Source organism: Danio rerio, chromosome 8, assembly GCF_052040795.2.
Source record: "Danio rerio strain M-AB ecotype USA chromosome 8, GRCz13ab, whole genome shotgun sequence".
NCBI classification, from domain to species: Eukaryota; Metazoa; Chordata; class Actinopteri; order Cypriniformes; family Danionidae; genus Danio; species Danio rerio.
Genome location: NC_141028.1, coordinates 53,511,327 through 53,530,955, shown reverse-complemented (window position 1 = coordinate 53,530,955; position 19,629 = coordinate 53,511,327). Strand labels below are relative to the sequence as shown.

General features: G+C 37.8%; 1 protein-coding gene across 3 annotated transcripts in view; it reads left to right on the top strand.

The window, feature by feature from the left end:
- The window catches only part of mtor (mechanistic target of rapamycin kinase), a 236,007-nt gene that overhangs the window by 140,433 nt on the left and 75,945 nt on the right, over positions 1-19,629 (top strand). For all 3 annotated transcript variants that reach the window (XR_015496851.1, XR_015496852.1, NM_001077211.3), the window contains 4 exon segments: positions 2,854-2,954; positions 5,105-5,220; positions 11,778-11,855; positions 14,810-14,917. Coding sequence is in view for 1 of the 3 variants with exons in the window: in NM_001077211.3 (NP_001070679.3) it covers positions 2,854-2,954; positions 5,105-5,220; positions 11,778-11,855; positions 14,810-14,917 (403 nt within the window). In the remaining 2 variants the exon portion in view is untranslated.

Sequence of the window (19,629 nt, the reverse complement as noted above, 5' to 3'; positions counted from 1 at the left end):
TTATATATGAAAAAAGGCCTTCTCCTTTTTTTCTTCCTTTGATTTTTGGTGACATTTTATCAGGAAGTGGTGAATTTTTTCTTTTGAACTCATTAGATGGAAATGTTGCTTTATATTCCAGTTTTGCACATACACTTTAATAATAATAATAATAATAATAATAATTCCTTACATTTATATACAGCTTTTCTGGACACTCAAAGTGATTTGCACATTTTGGGGGGTCTCCCCATCTCCCACCAGTGTACAGCAACCATCTGGATGATGCCATGGCAGCCATATTGTGCCAGACCGCACACCACACACCAGCTGATTGGTGGAGAGGAGACGAGAGTGTAGAATGATTAAGCAAAATTATGATATGGGAATAGTTAAGAGGCCATGATGGACAAAAGCCAGTGAACAAATTTGGCCAGGATGCCGAGGTTAAACTCCTACTCTTTTTTTTCGAAGGACATCCTGGGACATTCTTTTAACAACTACAGAGAGTCAGGACCTCGGTTTAACGTCTCATCCGAAAGATGGCGCTCACTGAGCAGTATCCCATCAATATACTGGGGCGTTAGGACCCACACAGACCACAGGTTGAGTGCCCCCTGCTGGTCTCACTAACACCACTTCTGGCAGCAACCTAGCTTTCCCATGTGGTTCCTAACGTAGGTTCATGAGGAGCCTCAAATATGTCAAAACTACATGGCTCGCAACATGGACACACAATTAAAGGCATACTAAACTGAACTTTTATCCCAACCAGTTGCTACAGCGATGTGCAAAATTTAAAATTAGTAGAAGGTTTCAATTTTTTTCGATAACATGGCTGAACACCAGCATAATCTACTGTAACAATGATCACCTCGGGTGTTAATTATGTCTGTTATTCCATGTTAAATGCTACCAATTTGAGTTTAATTAACATTTTACATGACATTTATTGCCATACAGTTGAAATGTGCAAATCAGCTGAAATGACACCTGAATCCACGGCTTTACACTAATCATCCACCCGCCACCTGCCCGCACATTTAGTTTTATCTGATATATGTATCCGCACCCAATTGTCACTTTAATAGTTGGACAGCGGGAGGGTGTTTCTGCCCTCGCTATTCTGCGATTACCTCTATGGACATGCCGTCTCTGGTCACCGTGGATAATAAAAGCAGATTCAGTGAGCTTTAATCTGTGCATCTCTGATAGTAAAATAGTACATTAATCACAAACGTTTTTAACCGAACATTTATTTATGAAAAATAAATATCTTTAGACAACATTTTCTTAATTATCAGTTAGATATAGAAAGTAAAAATAAGACATTTTAGCTTTTACAGATAACAAAAAGGGTGCTACTTCAGCCTAAATGGCAGCTATGTTATGTTAACTTGGCCTTTTTCTTCGCACTGTGTAAACACAGAATAGCATCTATTGTAAATGTATTTGGTCGATTCCGCTTCGCCTCCAAAACACGGCCAGCTGCACTGAATGAGCGTTCGCTTTCACCGCTTGTTGTAGGAATGAACAAAATTCTCCTCGCAAGGCGCTGCAGTCATGGAAATAAGCGATCTTGTTTCTCCCAGAACTATAGCAGATTTTCCTCTGATGACTCCTCTAACTGAAACTTTGAACAGTAGGCTACTCTGTACTCTTGCACTTCATGCATTATTTTAGGCGTCTCATCTTCCCATTCTGCAAAACCCACTCTACTTTTTTTGCTGGTCCACTGCCATGTCCCGCTACATCCACCCACAACCCACTCACAATTTATCGTAATATATTTTTTTATTTCCCGACCCGCAGATTATCTGCGTCCGCGAATATAACCGTCGTTCAAGCATCACTACCATACAGAAAGCGGAAGCATATATTACCTCAGATCTCGAAAAAATTGCAAACTAGCAAACAGTTTGAAGTCAGGTGACTCAGTGCAAACCAACAACTTAAGTACTCAGTAGCCTGATACTTTTAATAATGTAAAAGAGGTTTAATATTAGGGATATAATGATTCACCTGACTCACGATTCGATACAGTAGTTTTTCATTGTGCTGACGGTTTTTGTGTATCATATTCGTTGCTCTGTTAGTGTAAATAAACATCTTTTTGCAGTATTTGCACATGGTTTGTGTTTTGTTTGGCACACTTCACTGATGTCATTTTACTTTACCGCCCCACCTCTTGCTCACCGCTGATATGCAGGTAAAGCGAATTTGCGCCTGTAAACACAGCGCCCTCTCTGTTCGAAAAATGTATCGCGATTCGTTCAACATTTCTACCAGTTTAAATCATCACATATTTTAATCAATTTGAATCGACCCACTCCCGTTAAATCGTTACATCCGTATTTAATATGCATAAATCAGATTATAACCCTTATCATTGCATTGGGAGTTCAGTGCACCGTTCTGCACTTCTGAATGACTGGTACTGTGTTTACATTGTTTTGTCCGATCTCATTGTGTTTGCTGACAGACAAATTGCTTGCCAATGGAATCTTATTGTGTATGTACTTGCAGGATGTTTTACTCTAATTTTTTGATTAAGTTCAATACTTTAAAATTGCGCGGAAGGCACGATTCATGCAAATTCGTTGGAAAACATTCTTAATCAAACTCACACACATAGCAGTGGGAGAGTTGATTGCATTTGCCATTGTCATCAGACATCAGGGACGGCATGTTTATTGTTTTTACATATTTTATAAATGTATACAAATGAAAGCAATTGTGGCCTCTAGTAATGGCAATGTGCATACAAGGGTTTTGGCCAGAATCAGTTTTAGCTCAGTAGTCAAAGGTTTGTCAGCGTGAAATGGCTTCCTCTGCTGCTGTGTTCTTATTCTCTTTATTTTTTTTTTTTGTCAGGGGTCAGCTTCACCAACAGTGCTGTGAGGAGTGGACTCTGGTCAGTGAAGAAACTCAAGCCAAGATGGCCCGCATGGCAGCAGCTGCGGCGTGGGGACTGGGTGAGAGGAGAAATACTGATTAATTAAAGAGACATTTCAGTTTGTTTTTTAAAAAAAAGAGACTTTAACTTACTTATTACACAGAGACTTGCCACAAAACGTAAAAAAAAATTGACAAAAAAAAAACTTTCCAGAGTCGTAACAGTTAATTATTGTTTAATTAAAGGCAAAGCTGACAGAAACAAAAAGGCTGAATGGAGCAAACACTAACCTGCGTATTATTCAGTCCAGAGATGGAGGGCTGTTATATAGGACTGAAGGGCTTTATTCCTTGCAAACAACCACCTAAATGTACTTCATCCCTTCTATTACACAGCTATTTGCCACAAAACGTACAAATTAGACACAAAATATTGTTCTGTGACTCAATAGTTTATTAAGTCTGTAATTAAAGGCACGAAAACTAAAATGGCTAATGAAGCATACCCTAAAGCTGCATTTACAATGCATGGTTCAAGTGACTCAATTCCGATTTTGTTCTCTCATGTGGCACAGATCGGATATGGCCCATGTACGTGTAAGCAGGAACAAATCATAGGGATTCCGGTTTACTCAAATAAGATTCAGGCCTTGTTCGTATGTGGAAATTTATCCGATAGAAATCAGACGTGTGCCCTCGTGTCTGCAATGTAAGCTGGTAGATCGGATTTTCACCTGTCAATGCAAGTCGCGCATCATTGAAAACCATAGCAGATGACATCAAGTCTGACACTTTCATTTCAGAACAGACTAAAGCAGAGTCCCAAACCTAAATCTCATACATGAGGACTAAAAAAAGCTTTTGTATTTTGTTATGTAGCGCAGTTATTTAAGCATGCTAACAAGAGAGAGAGCATGCGAGAGAGAGAGAGCGCAATATCCGCCACCTAACCAATATAATACAAAACTATTGCATACATCACTTGCATAAATCACGGCCATAGACATGCCATTAAGATGGCCAAGTGAGAACTTTTCTGTCTTAAACTATAGTAAAACAGCTTGTCAAAAATAATAAATAAAAAATGAAACTCTGCAAACAGGAATGGAGAAAAGATCCCTCTTCAATTATCAGCTGTCAGTCAGCGCCCGCTCTTTTTTTTCCTGGTCATTGCGCGTTTGCTGTGTGCTGTGTAAATGCAGACAATCGGATACGAGTCACTTTTAAAAGTTGATGTAAGCAGGTCATCAAAAAAATCGAATACAGTCACAAAATCGGAATTGACCATCAAGATCTGCAGTGTAAATGCAGCCTTGTTAAGAACCCTTTTTTTAATCAAATCAAAATAATTAATTCATAAAGGGAACGCAACATAAAGAGGACACATGAACTAAGTTGTCTAAATTAATACATTTATTACAACCAAAACAATCAAACAAATCACGTGTCACAACTAAATAAGAATAAATAAAGAATCAATAACTCACGTTCTCCAACATATATACAACACTAACCAAAGACTAACAACCCAACAAATAACAAACTAGATCAAAGTAAGACTAAAAGAAAACAAAACAGTAAATTAAAGAAAATAAAAGAAGCTTGATGGCTGGCAGTGAAGTCTCCTCTGTCTCCGCTCAAGGTTGGTCCGTATTTATAACCAATTTCAATCAGCGCAACTCGCCGCAGGTGCGCAAAGGCGGACTCTATTGGAAACAAACAGTGAGTGACTTCATGACACACACACACGCAAGCACAGAGACAGGCACAACAGAGACAGGCAACAGCCGTAACAAGCCTAACCAACATATCATTCAGTTACAAGAGAGCGCTAAACAGTCAAAAACAGCAGCGTGAAATATACAAGCATTGAAAATATGAATGTGACCGTATTCAATGACGGTCAAGATGATTCAAAGCACTTGGATGAGCCTGGGTTAATAGTTTCTGGGGTTGTTATCTTGGAAAAACTTACCTTGGAGTGTTTGATTGGCTTATCTGAAACAAGTTTGTAATTATAAGTTATTCAATTCACTTCAAGTTTATTTGTATATCTCTTCACAGTAATTAATGTTTTAAAGCAGCTTCACAAATAGTGCACTTTATTGCATTACAGTCCAATTCAGAAAAGTTAAGCTTATTAATAACAATAACTTTACAATAACTAATTAAAGTTTTACCTTTTTTAATTATATATAATACATTTGACTGACTTCTTTGTGTTTGTCAGGCCACTGGGACAGTATGGAAGAGTATACCTGCATGATCCCGCGAGACACCCACGATGGAGCCTTTTACCGGGCAGTGCTTGCTTTACATCAGGATCTGTTTTCATTGGCTCAGCAGGTATTACATAATGAACAGCTAATGAGAGCTATTAAATAAGCTGAATTTAAACTACCTCTGACGTTGTTTTTCACAATGTACAAATGTCTGATTCACTTACATTGGAAAAGCAACCAGGAGGTCGATGTTTTAAGGAGAAAACTGTTCAGTCAGAGATGAGCACAACAGTTGGCATAGTGCGACGTCTCAAAGGTGTTATGCAATAATGGTCAAAGCCTGGACGTAAAATAGCTTGGCTGAAGTACGGACACTGTGGTGATCTGATGTTCCTTTTTCCGAAATGAATGCGTGTGTTTGAGAGAGAGAAAGCAAGAGATGAGCTCATACACATGGAGAACATCACAAAACACACCCATGTACTTTTTGTGTTTGTCACTATTATCCTGTCATCTCACCTGCTCCATTCCTCACGAGGACATTGTGTAAGAAATCCAGACTCCATTCACAGAATGAGATCCAGATGGAGATGTGCTTCTGGTCAAAGCGGGAAATACTAATCTCTTAGGCTGACCAATGCATTGAAATGATTTATAGATTTACTATTTATGAAAAATAGTTTGTGTACATACAGTTGAAGTCAGAATTATTAGCCCCCCCGTTTATTTTTTTCCCCAATTTCTGTTTAACAGAGCAGATATTTTTTCAACACATTTCTAAACATAATAGTTTTAACAAATCATCTCTAATAACTGATTTATTTTATTTTTGCCATGATGAGACTACATAATATTTGACTAGATGTTTTTCAAGATACTTCTATACAGCTTAAAGTGACATTTAAAGGATTAACTAGGTTAATTAGGTTAACTAGGCAGGTAAGGGTAAGGCTGTACTCACACTAGGTACAGTTGCCTCGAACCGGGCCAAAGCACGCTTGTCCCCCCTCCCGTCTCCCCCGACGGCCCACTTACGTCATCGCTGCTGCGCTGTTCAGTGAGAAGCGCTCTCACTCAGCAGCACAGTGGAGATTTCTCTAGTTATATCATTTCAGTCGTTTGTTATGCAGTGACATGCTGTCAAATATTTCGCCAAACAGTCCTTAGGGATGCAGTGACACGCAGTCAGATATTTCGCCGAACAGATCCGCCTCTTTTGGCGCTCATAAACAATCATAAAGCTCTCCTGCTGCAGGAATGAGGAGGTCTGCTGAAGCCGTGCAGCTGTTGTGCTGTGAGAAGTTCTCGTCTTTAATAATCTACGGCAGTTTGTGTTCACTGAACATTAAGAATAATTAATAAATCCATATGTAACAGTCCCTTAAAAGTCACGTCTCGCTTTCAGTTTCGGGGCTTTGGCGCGTTTTGCACTCACACACAAGCGTACCATGCCAAAGCCCAAGTGAACCGCTCTCAGGCACACCTCTTCCAACCGGGCTAGGGCCGGCCAAGTGAACCGTGCTTTAGCCCGATTCAGCGCACTCACACTTCTCAAAAGATCCAGGAAACGGGCCTGGGCACGGTACGGATGGCATAGTGTAAGTAGGCCCTAATTAGGCAAGTCATTGTATAACGATGGTTTGTTCTGTAGACTATCTAAAAAAATAATTAGCGTAAAGGGGCTAAACATTTTTTCCTTAAAATGGTTTTTAAGAAATTCAAAACTGCTTTCATTCTAGCCTAAATAAAACAAATAAGACTTTCTCTAGAAGAAAAAAAAAATTCAGACATACTGTGAAAATGTCCTTGCTCTGTTAAACGTCATTTTGGAAATATTTGAAAAAGAAAAAAAAAAGAGGGCATAATAATTCTGACGTCAACTCTATATTTGGATTCCCATGTTGCAAAGACTTGTATGTGAAAGATATGTATATAAATGACATGCAGTTACCTCAAAATGGTATTTCCATGGTGACACAGATAGCATAGAATTAAACCCAAATTATACTTTACTGCCTGCATTTTGAAATTTTCAGCACATCGAGTTTCTTTGATCATCAGGAAAAATTTTGTGACAATGTCCAAAGCTGTGATGTAGTGGGCACTCGTCACAGATATTTATACAGTGAGTGTGAGTGTGCAGAGACTGTCACTTTGAGTATTCAAGTACAAAATGAAGAATGCCAGTGAATTGTCTTGGCACTTTCCATCTGCAGCATGACCACATTCAGCGTCCTTCAGAATATACCAATAATAATAACAATAGTTCAAATAAAGTGTATAATACTAACTTACATTTACATTTATTAATTTAGAAGACATGGATACTTACAAACACTTCATATGATCAGAGTTGCAGTAGATACAGTGGGGGAAATAAGGTCACACTTTATTTTGATGGTCTGCATGTTGAATTTAAGTAACATTGCATCTATGTGCCAACTAATTCACATTAGATTATAAGTAGACTGTCAGGTTGGGGTTGGGGTTAGTGTAAGTTGGCATGTACTTGCAAGGTTTCTTATGGTTGTCTATTTAGCAGCAGTATCAACAGTTATTAAGCAGACAGTCTACTAATACTCATATGGACCATCAAAATAAAGTGTTACCGGAAATAAGTATTAAAAACATCACAATTTTTATTTTTATATAAAATAAATATATATTTATAAAGGTGCTGTTGACTTGAAATTGTCACTGGATGTTGGTATAAATGCAAATAAAAAAAGGTACGTGTAATAATATTAATGACAGGAGGAAAGTATTGAACCCATGAAGAAAGGAAGGTGTAAAAAGGCATGGAAAGATCAGACAGCAGCTGAAATCTCTCGGTAGTTAGAAAGCAACCCTCTGCCCTTCATCATTGTAAATTAATATTAGCTGCTTCAGTCTACATCTACATTATCAGGATGATGAAGATGAAACCAGGGTGGTCATTTCAGCAAGACAATGATACAAAAACACAGCCAAGGAACTCTCAAATGCTTTCAGAGAAAGAAAATCAAGCTGTAGAATGGCCCAGCCGATCCCCTGACTTAAATCCAATAGAAAATACAAAATAAAGCTCATATTTGGTAGACGAGACCCACAGAACCATCAAGATTTCTGTTGAAGTTTGTGAAAAAACACCTTAGCAATGAATGTGACTTTATTCTCCATATGAGAGGCCTCTTTAAGCTGCCATCACCAAAAAAGACTGATATATTAAGTATTAAATACATTTCAGTAGTTCGGTTCTCTCTCCAAGAACACACTTTTCCTTATTTACAACATATGCTGATTGTCAGTGAAATTGCATAGTGTAAAGTAAGAGACTGATTTCTGGATGGCGAGTCTTTGCTTTGTAATTCTTTGACATAAGCGTGATGTATTTCACGAGTGTAACCGCTGTAGTAAAACTGGCAGAATCTGAACGCTGTATTCATCTCGGTCTCCCTCTCCTCCTTTTACTCACCATGCATACTTATTTTGCAGCATTTTTTTTTCAAAACTGTGGTGAACCAGGGAGTTCCATGACCCTTAAGCCGGAAAAAAGCCACCACCTCCTGGCAGTTTATGTGCCACATGAGAGGATTGGTTTTTCGTTAGCTGGGTGGTCTACTAACGAGGCATCAGAAGTGACGATGGGTCTCTAGTGAGGATTTCTATAGGGACAAACTCTCTGGTTGTTGGTCCATCATTGAAACCAATGTTGTGACTGGGATTCTGCTGCGTCAAGGCTGAAGTATCATCGATATACCAGTTTAAACTGAAGCCTCAGTATGGTCAGATTGGTGACCAACAATTAATATTTGTTTGTTTGTTTGTTTTTTTTTAGACTTTTTGTCTTGTTTCTAGCCCAAATATCTAAAAATTCTTTAGAGACTTACATGTGAGGATAAAAGAACTTCAAATCATGTAGTATATACAGTACCAGTGGGGGAAATAAGTATTAACACATGAAGAAAAGAAGGTGTAAAAAGTTATGGAAGGCCCAGACAGTAGTTGATATCTCTCAGTAGTTCGAACGCAACCCTCTCTTTCGTCATTGTAAATTCTACATTATAAATTTATATTGTAAATTCTATCTATATCTAAAATCTACATTACCAGGATGATAAGGATAAAACCAGGGTAGACATTTTAGCAAGGAAAGGGTCCAAAACAGCCTAGAAAACTTTAAAGCTGTAGAATGGCCCACATTTACCTGAAGCCTCAGTTTGGCCAGAATAGTGACTAACATACACTGCAAAAAAAAAATTTTTCTTTCTTAGATTTTTTGTCTTGTTTCTACTCCAAATATCTAAAAATTTTGAAATCAAGAACCATTTTCTAGACCTGTGAAAAATATTGTCTTGTATTCAGAAATAATAAGTCCAAATTAAGTAATTTTTTCATGCATGAAAAATAATCTGCCATTAGGCTAAGCAAAGTAATTTAACTTCAATGCGAAAACAAGATTATTTTGCTTTGCCCATTAGCAGATGGAAACAAGAAAGAGGATAAGAAACAAGACAAAACCTGTAAGTAAGAAAAGCTTTTTTGCAGTGTACTAGATACTAAGGGCTCTATTTTAACAATCTACGCGCAAAGACTGAAGTGCAGGGCGAAAAGCATTAAGGGCTTGTCCAAATCCACTTTTGCTATTTTAAGGACGGAAAAATATGCTCTGTGGTCTAACAGGGTCTCATCTCACATTCCCTTTAAGAGTCAGTTGCTTCGCGCCATGGCGCATTTACTATTTAAATGGCGGACTTTGTAAGTGGAACTGAATGCTTCTCTTGCAAGAGAACAGTTAAACAGACCATCTGCAGCCCGAGAATGAGCCTCCTCCAATCGGTCTTTAGTGTCACCTTCACTTTCTCTCTTTTGTGGGTAAGGAAATGTGTTGTACGCACAGACATCCATTAGCCTACATAATTAATTTAGTTTGTTAAGAGCAAAGATTTGTTTCAAAACTATTTCTCAATTCTGTTGTAATTTCCAGCAAATGATAAAAAGTGTGCTCAAACAACTGAGTTATATCCAACCACACAAGCTGTGCCCCATTTGGTCCAAAACCTGACAGGTGGACAAATCTAAGCTTGTTTTTAATAAAACTAATATAAATATCCATAAAATAAATACTACTACTACTAATAATAAAATTATACAAAAGTTAGTTGTCGTAAATAAACTGGAAAAAAAACACCAAGGTGAAGAAGGCATGCAGGTTCTGGATTTTATATTAATAGAAAATAATGTTTTTTGTAAAATTTTTATCCTTTTATTCTTTTGCGTATTGCTCTACATCCTGCATGTTTTAAGCAATGTTTAAGCGAGGCGCACAACTAATGTGCTCTGGACTTTAGACCTGCTTTCAGTTGGTCTATTTTAATCCTCCAAATAGCAATGCGCCAACAATACACCTTAACACACCTCTTATCGGGACCTAAACACCCATGAGTCCACAAAGTGGCGCAAATGGATTTGCTATTTAAATAACGTGGCTGAAAACCAGAAAATTAGAGCTGCGTTGATCTGAAACTAGCAAGACGTTGTGGAAACACGTCTTGCACTTTATTGCGCCTGGTGTATGATAGGGCCCTAAGTCGAGGTCAGCCGGAAAAACATTGCAAAAACCAAATCTGAAAATTGAATATGCATCCTTTTGATTGGTAGTCTCAAATCCTACTTGAATCTGAGAAACAATGCGTTTCAGAGTTAAAGACATATACTTCACCCAAAAATTAAGATGTTGTCAATATGTACTGACCTTTGACTTGTTCCAAACCAGCTGTTATTTTTATAATTTTTTTCCATAGATTTTTCCAAAGATTTTTTGAAGTATGTTGTAAATTGACATCCATAGTAGGAAAAACAAATACTAGGTATCAATGGTGAAATGTTTCCAACATTCTTTAAAATATCTGCTTTTGTGTTTAACAGGGCAAAAAAAAAAAAAGGTTTGGACCAAGTCAAATGTGATTAAATGTTATTTTTTTAGGAGGAACTATCTCTTTCAGGTTTAAACTGCATGAACTCAGTGAGCAGATGCAGTTCAGGATTGTATAGAGCTTTTTTATTTTTTTATTTTATTTTTGGCATCCAGAATTACTGGCTCTTAGCCCTGATTTTTATCTCATTGGAAAGGATGCATTTCATTAGGTCTCCGTTTTCCAACAAGGATTGTTTTCCTGCCTTAACACATGAGCCTAGCAAAAGTTGACTGAATAGTCACATTCATTCCCTGTACTGTGAAAATATATTGGCCGTCATCCTGATTCTTTTGTGTATATTTCAATAAGTCAGAATCTGCAGTTGAAGTCTAGCCTATTAATGCATAACAGCCTTTCACTATAATAAATAAAAGGTAGACTCAACTTAAAATTACAAAGCAACTTTCTGCACAGCGTTGACTCAACTTTTAACTCAAGTACTGTAGCTGACTTGATTACATTTAAACCCATCAAAAAAAGCTGTGCAGCAAGTTGACTTACACTTTTAAGTTGAGTCAATGTTTTTTTGCTATGTTGCTAGTTGTTTAGATCTTCAGTGTTGAGGTATTGATGTAATCTAGTATAAACTGTGTGTTTTGTGCGCACTCTGTGTGTGAGAAAAAATTTTAAAAGCTATATTTAGTGTATATTTAGGCAATGATATTGTTTGTTTTCTTAGTCAGGTATTCAGCAGAGTCATTATATAGTGTTTGTGTGATTTCAGTGTATTGACAAGGCCAGAGATCTGCTGGATGCCGAGCTCACCGCCATGGCTGGAGAGAGTTACAGTAGAGCATACGGGGTAAGAACACAGTCACACCTTATCTCAGTCTAGAAGATTTTCACATTCGCCTTCTGATTCGTGCTCCTATTTACATTGAGTAAAGTGAATCCCACTGACCGCACGATTTACAAAACGAGATACTGTATTAGCCAGTCACAGAGATGTTTCCTCTTTTGCACACCTAATCATTCACCGTTTTCTTGTCAGTCACCTTTTCTAACTCTTGTCATGTGATAGGAGTAAATCAGTTTGCTGTAACTCATGAACAGGCTTTCAGTTTTGAGTTGAAGCATTCAGTGTTTAACTGAAATAATATTGGGAAAATACTGGGAAAAAGCACGATACTGGGAAAATATCTCATAATCGTTATGCTAACTGTTGCGATTACGTTATTTCTGATAATCTAACTAACCTACAAAATACTTTTAATAGCAGTTTATTTAAAAAATCATTTAGTTATGTAATGATCATGCTAAAATATACACCTAATACAGATATGGCTACTGAGAACGCGCATGTCTTTAAAGAAAAATCGCACATTTCCGCAGTAAAGTGCGTCAAAGCACAACATGGTCTAACACAAGAATTACATGGCCAGCAGGGGGCAGTTATGTAACATGAGGAGCATACTGAACTGATACAGTAAACTGAGCACGTGAGCTACCTGTAAACATTGTGAAAACGGCATTCTTTTGTCAGCTGTGTGTGGTATCTTATACTATATAGTTTACCTGAGTGTCTATTTAGGCTAAGTGCAAGTAGCGCACCTCTTTGGAATAAGCTAGTCGAGTGCTAACTTATTATTATTATTATTATTATTATTAGTATTATTATTATTGTTGTTGTTGTTATTTTTACGTTTTAGTTTTTATTATTTATTTGAAATGGCCAAATTGTGACTAAGGACAGTTGAATGTGCTAGCCAGTTTGTTTTTGTCTAATAAATGATAGTAGGCTATAGTTTTTTTTAACTTTAAAACTTTAACAGATTGCTATTTTTTCCTAATGATATATGATGTAATAAATCTTTATTTAAAAAATTAGCCTTGTTTAAATTTTTTTTTATTTGTAATTTTTAGGAAATATTTTAAGTACATCAAAAAGTGTGGTTATAATGACATCTGACTAGCTAATCCAGCAAAAAGTCACTTAAATGCAGTATTTAAATCTCATAGTTAAATAGAAACTAAGGCGTATAACTGCAAAAACGTCTACCTGTAAGTCAATGGAAAAGCGGTTATTCATTGCGCCACCTGGTGGCTATTGCGTAAAGCACAGGACTGTTTTTTTTTTATTTTTATGAAAAGGCGGCCTTTACAGCCGCAGTATTGCATGTGACTGCGGTTGACAAATTGCAATATTGCGCGTACAGAAACGCTCGTTCTCAGTAGCCATATCTGTAGACATTTTTCTGAGTTATATCAATCTAAAAAATCTATTAAGGTGCAAACCATGAGGAAAATTGTGATTCCTAAATGTAAATTCGTAAAATTAACATTTTCCTCTCTCGCCTCCCAGCATTTGTGTTTATTTTCAGCTCTAGGTTACTTACAGCACCAACTGGAGAGGTGGGAATAAAGAGAGTTAAGGCACCATCTGATTGTTCAGATTTGAATAAACAGCGTATTCATGCAGCACTGAATATCTGACAAAAACGACAGACAATATTTAGATTTTTTCCTCTTATTACAATAAATTCAATCATTGATTTAAAAAGATATACACTACCTGACCAAAGTCTTGTTGTCGATCCCAGTTGTAAGAGCAACTGATAATAACTTGACTTCTAGTTGATTATTTGATAAAGGTGGATTTTTCAGGTGAATCATCTGTTGAACTGCATCCCAATCATCACAAATACTGCAAAAGACCTATTGGAACTCACATGGACACAAGACTGTCCTAGAAATCTGTCAAGTTTGGTTAAGAAAAAAAATCATGGTTTGGGGTTACATTCAGTATGCGAGAGATCTGCAGAGTGGATGGCAACATTAACAGCCTGAGGTATCAAGACATTTGTGCTGCCCATTACATTACAAACCACAGGAGAGGGCAAACTCTTCAGGAGGATAGCGCTCCTTCTCAGACTTCTCCACATCAAAGTTCCTGAAAACCAAGAAGGTCAAGGTGCTCCAGGATTGGCCAGCCCAGTCACCAGAAATTAACATTATTAAGCATGTTTAAAGTAAGATGAAGGAGGAGGCATTTAAGATGAATCCAAAGAATCTTGATGAACTCAGGAAGTCCTGTAAGAACACTTTCTTTGCCATTCCAGATGACTTTATTTAGTTATTGCAGAGATGTATGGATGCAGTCGTCCAATCTCATGGGAGTCATACACAATATTCATTCTTTTTCCACTGCACCATGACTTTATACTGTACATAATTTTTGTTCAGTGACAAGACTTTTGTCTAAGCAAAGTCAGACCTTACTGTCCTGATTTGATAATTAAAAATCAAGTCATGATCATATTTTATTTTGGTACAATAAACATAATCTAGAGATCATTTTCCTTTCATATAAGCCACTTCTGATGCCAAATGATCAACTAGAAGTCAAGTTATTATTTGTTGTTCCTAAAACTTGGAAAGATGACAAGACTTTTGTCAGGTAGTGTACAATGACTTCTTTAATTACCCTAACCTGCCTGATTAACCTAGTTAAGTCTTAAAATGTCACTTTAAGCTGTATACTAGTGTCTTGAATAATATCTAGTAAAATTTCTAGTATTTACTGTCAAGATAAAAGAAATCATTTATTCAAAATCAGTTACTGTTAAGAAATGTCTTGAAAAAAAATGTCTTTCCGTTAAACATTTTGTTTCTGTTAGAAAATATACAGAGGGCTAATAATTGAGGAGGGCTAATGATTCTGATTTCAACTGTATATTAATGCCACTTGCAAACAAAAATGTTTATATTATTAAAGAGTCCAATTCATATTGCTGTCTTTCTTTGTATCTCTTTTAGGCTATGGTATCATGCCAGATGCTTTCGGAGTTAGAGGAGGTGATCCAGTATAAACTGGTTCCCGAGAGAAGGGACATCATCAGGGAAACATGGTGGGAGAGACTGCAGGTAACACCAGCGTTTTCCTCTTTAAATTTGATGAGAATTTGAGGATGCGATGATTAACTGATTTCATGATTAACCTCAATTTATTTTGGCATGGTTAATGAATTGTGAAAGCCTTGTAACAGCATTTTTATTGCATAGAACGGAACTACAGCAATTAGAGCAAAATGAAAATTAAGATGTGCCAGCGGTGCGACAGCTTAAAGTTCAGAGTTTATAAGAGACATAGAGGCTATTACCAGGGTTGCAAATAACCTTTTTTGGTTGGGGAGAGCGGGGTCAAAAGTAACATGAGACAAAAGTAACAAATCCGTTTTCTCAAAGCCCTGACAACACTTGCTTTTCAGTCTATAACAGTACAATCAGCGTGCAACTCTTGATGGAGCTGCCAAATATCAGCTGATTTCAGGACCGTGTCCCACAATTAACTCCAAATTTCAGTTTTTAGGACCAGAAAATCAGTAATTTTTTCCTTATTACAAGTTCTGTTTCTCATTACATGTAACACACTAATGATCAATCTACTGGTTATTTAGTGCAAAAAACACGTCCTTAACCAGTTAAACTCTGCGGACCCGGTACCAGGTCCGTGACGTCATCGACTTTCGCTTTAAGATTTAAAGGGCTAGCATTGCACCAGATTAGGGCTGGAGGATTTTATCGATTCTGCGATATAAATCGATTTTTTTCCCCAAAGAAAGTATTGATTTTTTAGCCGCGAGTATCGATACATACGTCCCCTTCAAATCCCCCGTGTTGTTTACCCCCGTTTGCGTAGCAGGAAGAGCGATTTGGTCAGCCAGCCACTAGTGTTGCGGTAGAGCAAGTTACCTGTACTAACTTTACACAGACGCAGATGTCTACCTCTTCCTGTTTACCAAGGAAGAGCGTGCATATTCAGAGAATGGCGGCGAACATAAATCCAGCACCTGCCTGCTTAAAAGCAGATGTGTGGAAGCACTTTGGTTTTAAAAAAAAGAAGGAAAGCAACGACTTAGATAAAAGCATCGCGCTTTGTAAGCTATGTGGCACTGACGTTAAATATTCCTGCAATACCACAAATTTACCAGTGCACTTAAAACGTCACCACCCGGACAAGTTAATGCTTACGGAGGACCCACAGCAGCAGTGGCAGCGTGACCCAAAACAAACTACGCTGGACATTGATGGCGGTTGTTCCCACAAGTTTCCATCTGCCTCACCAAGGTCGCAGAAAATTACAGAATCCATTGCCTACTTTATTTGTTCTTAGTGACTTAAAATTATTTGATGTTTTGGAGGTTTTGGAGAAGCCATGGTACTACTATGTTTACTTTCATGGCAGCTAGACTTGCTACCTCATGTTTTTTGTCAATCTAAAAAGATGTCAAAGAAACTGTTCAGAACAGGCCACTTGCACTTTAACTTTCCATTGTTAATTGCAAAATGCAATGTTGCACTTTATTTACTTTTCAAAGGCTTGTAAGCTACAGTTTGCACTGTTTCAATAAATGGAACAAATTTTCTCATCACATCTTTAATTTTATCCAGCATTTATTTTGCAAGCTGTCTGATGTTTAAGTTTATTTCAAGTTAATTAAATCTAAGTAAATTAAACACTCCTAAGATGTCACTAAAATCACTTTGTCTCTTTTAAATCTATCAGAAAATGTTGTAAGCGTATCGAATGATATAGAATCGTATCGAATTATATCAAATCGTATCGAATTGTTTTGTGGCTAAATATCGTGATATATATCGTATCGTGAGCTGAATATCGTGTATCGTATCGTATCATGAGATTAGTGTATCGCTACAGCCCTACACCAGATCTATATTTTATGCACATATGCATCCCTTTGGTTTTTATTCTACTGTACAAACGTTATTTACACTTAAATACGCAGTATTTTGGATACCCGAGCTGGGTATTGAACATTGGTTTATTTTCATATTTTTAATATGATTCATATATAAATCTAGCAAATATTGTTGTGTTGCTTTTGACCCACTTGTGTGCTGCTTACGTCCCTGCTGTTGGGGTCAAGAGTAACAATATGCAACTTTTGTTTAAAGTGAAGTTACATTGAAGTTGTTCTACATTGATAAAAAATAACACCTGATTTTGATAGAGTGCTCGTTTGAGTTAGTAACCACAGCAAAAATATATTTCTGTCTAAAAACATTATCTTTTAAAATTAGGTTTTTATAAAAATATGGCACTTTCATCCACACTATATCCTATGGTATTCAAATGAGTACCTGGAGAAGTCGCTCTGTCCTCTGTGGGACAGAAGTCGCTCTGCTTTGTGGGGGGTTGGGGGGTCAGCGTGGCCACAAGGGGGCTCTGTGGGGGGTCGCATCATATTTTAAACATTTCTTAGCAGTCGACAATTAGGAGAATGATCATGTTGCCTTAGTTCATTTTATCCCCTAGCTCAGTCCCCAGCCACCAATCCGTGAATCAATTGGTACCGGGCCGCACAAGAAATCATTAATAATTTCCATTTTATTATCTGAGTCTAAACAATCTTTTATTTTGAAAAGTCTTTTATTTTGAAAAATAACCGTACTCTTGCTTACATCTCAGTCACTTGAGATGGTCTTTACTAAGGGGAAAAGACCCAGTGAACGACCCGCGAACTGCCAAGATATGGATTCAGAATCCATTTGTCAATAAATCAGGTGAATCCAGCATGGCGCTGCAAAAAGATCAACTGATGGAGATCGCAAATGGGGCCGTTCGTATTTCTAGAGTTTGCACAAGTTTGCTGTTTTCAAACAAAGGTGCGAGCTCACTGCGAGTCACGTGACAAGAATTGACCGATCAGCTTCAGCTTGTATGGAATATTCGTATTTCGGTAAGATTAGTTTTCTCAGACAACACAGAACACTCAAGCACTGCAGTGCTTTGTACTTTTTTCGATAAATAAAACTTGTATCAGAGTGACAGCAATGATTGGTCAGCTTCTCATCCCCCCTCCCTCTCACCCACACACACACACACACACACACACACACACACACACACACACACACACATCAAAAATGGACAATTTTGTGATCCTTCTCCACAAAAAAAGACAGGGTCACACTGATTCACCTAGCAGCAATCCTTACACTAATTAATAGAGCATAACAAATAACATGCAAGGATTAAATTGTAATTGCCTATATTATTTTTTCCCCTTATACCCTTATACACTTGTGTGTATTCGGATATTTTTATTATGAAATTTGAAATAAGGCCAGTTTAAAGGCTAAAGGCTTATGTTTTTCAGTTACAAATGGCCTACTGATGTTTTGCTTTATATTTTACATTAGGCTATTATTTGTGCATAAACATACCTATATAAACCACATTTTTTGTCATCATTACTGCAAACTTATATGAGCGATATTATCATTTAATGTGGAGGGGGGCCTTACAATATTTTCCAGGGGTAAAGGCTGATTTATACTTTTGCTTCAAGCGCACGCACATGCTAGGGCGCAGCCTACGCGTTGACGCATAGCCCTACACCCTGGCTGTCTGCATCGCTGATGTGCACCTCTCAAAAATTGTAACTACACGTCGCAACGACGCGTAACGCAAGCTCTGTGATTGGTCGGCTTGGTAGCGCTGACGAGTTTGGGCAGGACCGAGAGCCGCGCGAGCCCGATGGAGCGATTGTTTACAAGTGTGGAGTCCCGTGAAGGAGCTCCAGATGGAAAGTTTTGTTTTGTGTTTACCTCATGGTTAAAGTTGTTGCACGTCCGCTGGTTCCTGCCTCAAAATCACAGAGTTTGAGCCACTTGTACATTCAGAAAGCGTTCAGGAAAAACTAAACAGCAGCGAAGAAACTCAACACAGAGGAACATAAACACCTCACTGCCAACTAGCGTTTCAGAAGTGTTAATGCAGACCAACAGAGACAGCGCGCAGAAGTATAAATGCACAGCTACGCGCTATGCATGCGCTGTGGGTTGCGCCGGTCACTCAACGCAGAAATATAAACCAGGCTTAATCTTAAACCACTGATATACAGAGTTGGCCATTAATATGGATACACCTTAATAAAATGGGAATGGTTGGTGATATTAACGTCCTGTTTGTGGCACATTAGTACAATTGAGGTAGCAAACTTTTCAAGATGGGTGGTGACCATGGTGGCCATTTTGAAGTCACCATAGACAGCAAAGATAGTGAGGCCATTCTTCATCAATGGAAGCCTCAAGGCCACTAGATATTTGAAATTGCAACATGAGGAAGTGTTTCCCTCTTTATGCACTGAAGCTGGCACGTTCCCTGAGTTTTTCCAGCAAAATGGTGCACCACCACAATAAGGGTGTCAGGTCTGAGCATGAACAGTGGATTGGTCGTCGTGGGCCAGTTGAATGACCCTAAAGTCTCCCGATCTGACCCGCTTAGACTTTTATCTTTGGGGTCATCTGAAGGCAATTGTCTATGGTGTGAAGATACAAGAGGTGCAGCACCTGAAACTACAGATACTGGAAGCCTGTGCTGGCATTTCTCCTGCGGTGTTGCTATCAATGTGTAAAGAGTGGGAGAAAAGGGTTGCATTGACAATCCAACACAATGGTAAATAACTCATGAAATATTAGTTATGTTAAAACCAAGCACACCATTGTTTTCTTGTGAAATTCCCAGTAAGTTTGATTTGTCAAATGACTCTCTTTCTATTGAAAAAACAAAAGTTGGATCCAAGATGGCCGACTTCAAAATGGCCACCATG